Source organism: Propithecus coquereli, unplaced genomic scaffold (genome assembly GCF_000956105.1).
Source record: "Propithecus coquereli isolate 6110/MARCELLA unplaced genomic scaffold, Pcoq_1.0 Scaffold79, whole genome shotgun sequence".
NCBI classification, from domain to species: Eukaryota; Metazoa; Chordata; class Mammalia; order Primates; family Indriidae; genus Propithecus; species Propithecus coquereli.
This window is the reverse complement of record NW_012154062.1, coordinates 1,078,509-1,083,340: the sequence shown is the minus strand read 5'-3', so window position 1 is coordinate 1,083,340 and position 4,832 is coordinate 1,078,509. Positions and strand designations below refer to the sequence as shown.

The following is a 4,832-nucleotide window of genomic DNA, read 5'->3' as shown; positions in this document are numbered from 1 at the left end:
ATAGCCATCCTTCAAACACTTATTTTTATTTAAACTTATTTTGAGTCACCTTCACCAACTACATTTTTAGTTTACAGAAAAAAAAAAAACTTAGGCATGAAATCTTGAATTGCAAATATGTTAACAGCCCAATTTCAGAAAATCCAAAATCTTCCTTTTATCTACTCCTGAGGTACCACTAATAATTATTCATGGATCCGAATATATTTTTACAGCTTCTGACAATTATGTACTCCAATTTTTTTCATGTGAAAGGTGAAGAACTATAAGCCCGGAGAATATAAAGCTATGATTTGTCCAATGTCACAGTTAGGAGAAGTCAGGTTCCTAGGCTCTAGTTTAATGTTCTTTATTCTTTACATCATATTGTCTGCCCCAAAATTATGTGCTTGGGTTCTAAACACAGAGGTATAAGAAACAATCTCTAAAGAAGCATAGTTGGTTTGGGTGACAAGTCTAGCTCACATGAAATAACTAGAAATGATGAAAATAATAGCAAAACAAAGGTATATGGTATAAAGAAAGCTTCTAAGTTCTCTAAAGCCAAGACAGGGTGTGGGTGATTAGTGTGAGAAAGCAACTAAGGGCATGGATACTTGTCAAAGGCTTCTTTTGTAAATTTATGGGAAGTGTCATCATGTCTATAAAATATTCCATAAAATGGAATCTGCCCTTGGAGGTACCTCTAGAACATCAACCATTTCATATCAAGTATAACTCACAGGCTGCTTTCAACTCTGAATCTCATGGAAGACCTCAACTTTTTATTTTTTTTTTTAACTATTCTAACAGAATATTACATTTTGAAAGGATTCCAAGGAGGGAATGAGGATGAGGTAGTAAGAATAACAGATCCTGCAGAGCAGAGAAAAAATAAAGTTAGGTAGTAGGAGTTAAGATTTTTTATAAGAAATTAAAATTATTTTATGAATAGAGGACTAATAGAACTACACTGGGATGGCCTTAAGAATCAAGACTAAAGAAAGTCAAATTAGAATAAAATCCAAGATGCAAGTTGAAGAAAGAATAATCTTCATTTATAAGGACATTACTCAAAGAAACTTAAAAACAGAAAAGTGGTTTTTAAAAGTAAATATAATGCGTTAGGTGAAAAAAGAACTGGCGGATACTATGCTGTAATAACTGTCAACTCCTGTATTTTGTCTGTCATTGTTCCTAAGGATTAGGAGAAGAACAAAATTCCAAAGATATTGTCGGGTTCAAGTTCATTGGCTCTTATCTAATACTACTAGTTTTTAAAGCAATCAGCTATTTTATTTACTTTTCTGTTGAACTGGGGCACCTTTTCCTAAACATTTTATGTAATAAGATCCCCATAACTAATTTCAAACTTCATCTTCAAACTCCTGTGGGAGCCAGAAAAAGCAAACCAAAAAAACAAACTGCCAAAATACCTAGAAGTTAAGTTTTGCCATTTTTAAACAGTCATACACACAAAAAAACCCCACATAAAATAGCTACAAAATAGAAAAGAAAAACTAGTCTGGTAATAAACTCGTAATAAAAAATATGAAAGTGGTCTTGTCTATAGTCAATTATTAAAATAATACTTTGCTCTTGCCAAAAGGAGATGAGCACTTTTATACATGCTACTTTTATTCAAACTGTTTTAAGTGGAACTACAAATAGTTGTCTTTAAACCTATCTTGAATTCCTTTATCCAAATCATGAAAAATTAAAAGGATATTTAAAACAAACATTGGAGAAAAACTAGTAAAAACATTAGCAAAAAAGCCAACTGGATACATATTTTTTAAAAAAAAGAATGAAAGGAGTTTCCAACAACAAAAACATAAACCAAAAAAAAAAAATATACACACACCCACACCCACACCCACACCCACACACATAAGCATTTCATTCTTACAAAGACAGGAAAGCTAATAGCTTGCTCTATTTTTTCTTTAATGGATGACCACAGGAAATAAGACAAAATTTAAAGCACTATCTTAATTCATAAACACAAATATCAGAAACAAAAGGCAACTGATGTGGAGGTTTAAGAATGTGTTATATTTTGAACCCTCAACTGCCAAAAAAAGGAAACGAGTAACATTTTGAAGCCTTTGTTAATGTAAATTAAAAATAGCTATCAGATATAATCCACAGAGAGATATATAAAAAAGAAGAACTAAGAAACAATAACACCAAGGGACAGCATTTTACTAAAGCAAATTACAGTATGATATAATTAACCGTATTAATAATTTATATATGTAAGAGTAATAGCAGTAACAGAGAAGTAAATAAGGAAGAGGAAATATGAACAAGAGGTGCTCATTTAGACTTCCCAAGTTAATATTATGAAGTATACCTTTGAGGGAAATCCATGTTTTCGGCTATATTTCCTATTAGGCCTCAGTTCCCTGTCATTCTGAGGAGGTCTGTCACCTTTCCCTTTTGGACTTGTAGTAACGTCAATGTCTGAAACCTGTTCTTGTGAAGCTGAATTCCCTAGTTTGTCCTCAATGCACGGCCGAATTCTCAGACTAAAAGATGCCTCCTTTATTAAATAGTGTAGCATATTAATTTCTTAACACAAACTCCTGTTTAACATATAAGCCAGCCTTGTAAATACAAAAAATTTACCAGTCCATCCTTTTTTAAAAAAAATAATCCACCTAAACATCTGTACCCCCATAATATGCTGAAATAAAAAAAAAAAAAACACAATCCACCACCACCCCCAATTAAGTTTAACTTAATTAGACTTTTAAGTTTCTGTAGACTAGACTGTTGCTTAGTGTAATTAAACAAGTATCATATCCTAGGCAATTTCCAAGCTATACAACAACTGCTAAAGCATATTTTAACATTTATTCTGCTACGTGTTACTAATCAACTTTCATGATTTTATGTTATGATTTCATGTTGAAAGGAAATTTCATTATGAAGGAAAGTCTCAGCATAGTGAATAGTTTCAATGCCAGTATATAAATTATAATCAACTATACAATTTCCCACCCCTCCGCAACATAATTTCTTTTCCCACATTGCCCCAACCCTTCCATTTCTGCTGGAATAAAAGGAAAAAATTATTCCCAGCACCACTGTAATTAGAAAAACAATTTCCCCACAGTAGAATCCATTCTTCAACAACTGTTTGGATCAGACCCTCTGAGTGTCTCCTGGTGAAAATAATGTAGAGAAAAAAAATTCAGATTTCCTCTTCAAATTAAGAAGGGTAGGGAAGAGAAAGGGGGCAGATAAGAAACTATGCAGACTAATACTAAAAGGAAACAAACCCTCAAATTCCTGATGCTGAATGGTATTCTGGAACATACCACAAAAGTAAAAGATATACAAGGTTATCCTCTCAAAAGAAAAGCTTTACTGGTCTGTTATAGGTTTTAAAGTTTACAAATGCATGGTTATAAGCCCATCTATTAGAAATGCTTAAAAGCACACTAATTTAGAAGCAAACTAAGAACTAAGTTTATTTTATAAATCTTTCCTCAAAGTTTTGTAAATTCCTAAATATTTTTCCTAAAAATAGAATTTTCATAAATTTGATTTTGCAGAGTCAGAAATTACAGTACTATTCTGTGAATAAATCACAATGTAAATGCTATCCTTTTCCCATTTACTAGCCTTTAACTCATTTTTTCAGTCATCTAATTTTGCTACTATACTAGACTAGAAACTGAGAAACCAAAAATTCTAATACCCTTAAAGAGCCTTTGGTGGCAAATGAACTTGGGAGACTTTTCCAATAGACTACATGCTAAATAATCACTAATGATACCTATAGCCCTTATATTCACAATTAATTTTAACTTTCCCAAAGCTTCGTAAAATTAGCAAAGTCGTGCTTAACAAAACTAGAAAAACAATGTTTCTGTAAGTTGATAATCAAAAATCACTGGATTTTCAAATTAACCACTAAAACTATTTTTAATGTTAATAAATAAAACTTGTAAATGTCTGTTGATTAAACACAGAAGAATATATACAGCATTAACAATTTGAAGGTTTCTTCCCTGGAATACATTTTTCATTAAGGAATACCTAAAAAATACCATCTTGAAAATTGGGGAAAAAGTTTAAATCTTCATTTCCAGCACATTAATTACCAAAAAGCCGCTTACCGTGGTATCTGAAGCCTCAGACTGCACATCTATGTTTAGCGATGTGCTCTCAGCTACAGAACCAGATCCCACAGCTGAATCTATAGTCCGAACATCCTCCTCCTCATTTTCTCTAGCCTGAAATATTTTAGTGGTATAAATCATACAACTATTAGAAAGGGCAATAAAATGTTATAATGGATGGCACGATTTTTTGAAAATATGTTAACTCCTCTGGGGTGGCATCAGAATGTTATACTACAAAAATAACTCAATACATGATTAAAAAGGTCTAAAACTTACTAGGATTTTTTGGAGAAATTTCATATATGACTTTTCTTGTTCTTTAAGATGATCTATTAGATGAGTAAGGCGCTCAACATTAGCAGATCTTTCATTTTTCTCCACAAGATCTTCTCGCATGGAACTTGCTTTAGTAATATAATCACGAATTTGAACAAGCCTGCTTACAATCTGCAGGGGAAATATTAAAAGAAAAATAAGCATGAAAATACACAATATATAAAACTGAGTCTAATTAACTCAACAGCAACAGTTTTATAAATTTTTATTTCAAAGATAATAACCAAATATATTTCTAGGTTTATTGTGTGAATTCATACATGCAAAAAATCTGAATCAAACTTAGATTTTAATCAAAACATAACTGATAACACTGAAAACTTCAATCACTGTCAATTTAAAAATAAATTTCTAGGTTTATTGTGTGAATTCGTACATGCA

The 4,832-nt window shown here is 31.6% G+C and overlaps 1 protein-coding gene across 1 annotated transcript in view; it reads right to left on the bottom strand.

The window, feature by feature from the left end:
• PCM1 (pericentriolar material 1) overlaps positions 1-4,832 on the bottom strand; it is an 84,659-nt gene that overhangs the window by 68,514 nt on the left and 11,313 nt on the right. The window contains exon 4 of the mRNA XM_012662908.1: positions 4,392-4,562. Coding sequence (XP_012518362.1) covers positions 4,392-4,562 — 171 coding nt within the window. The remainder of the gene's footprint in view (positions 1-4,391; positions 4,563-4,832) is intronic.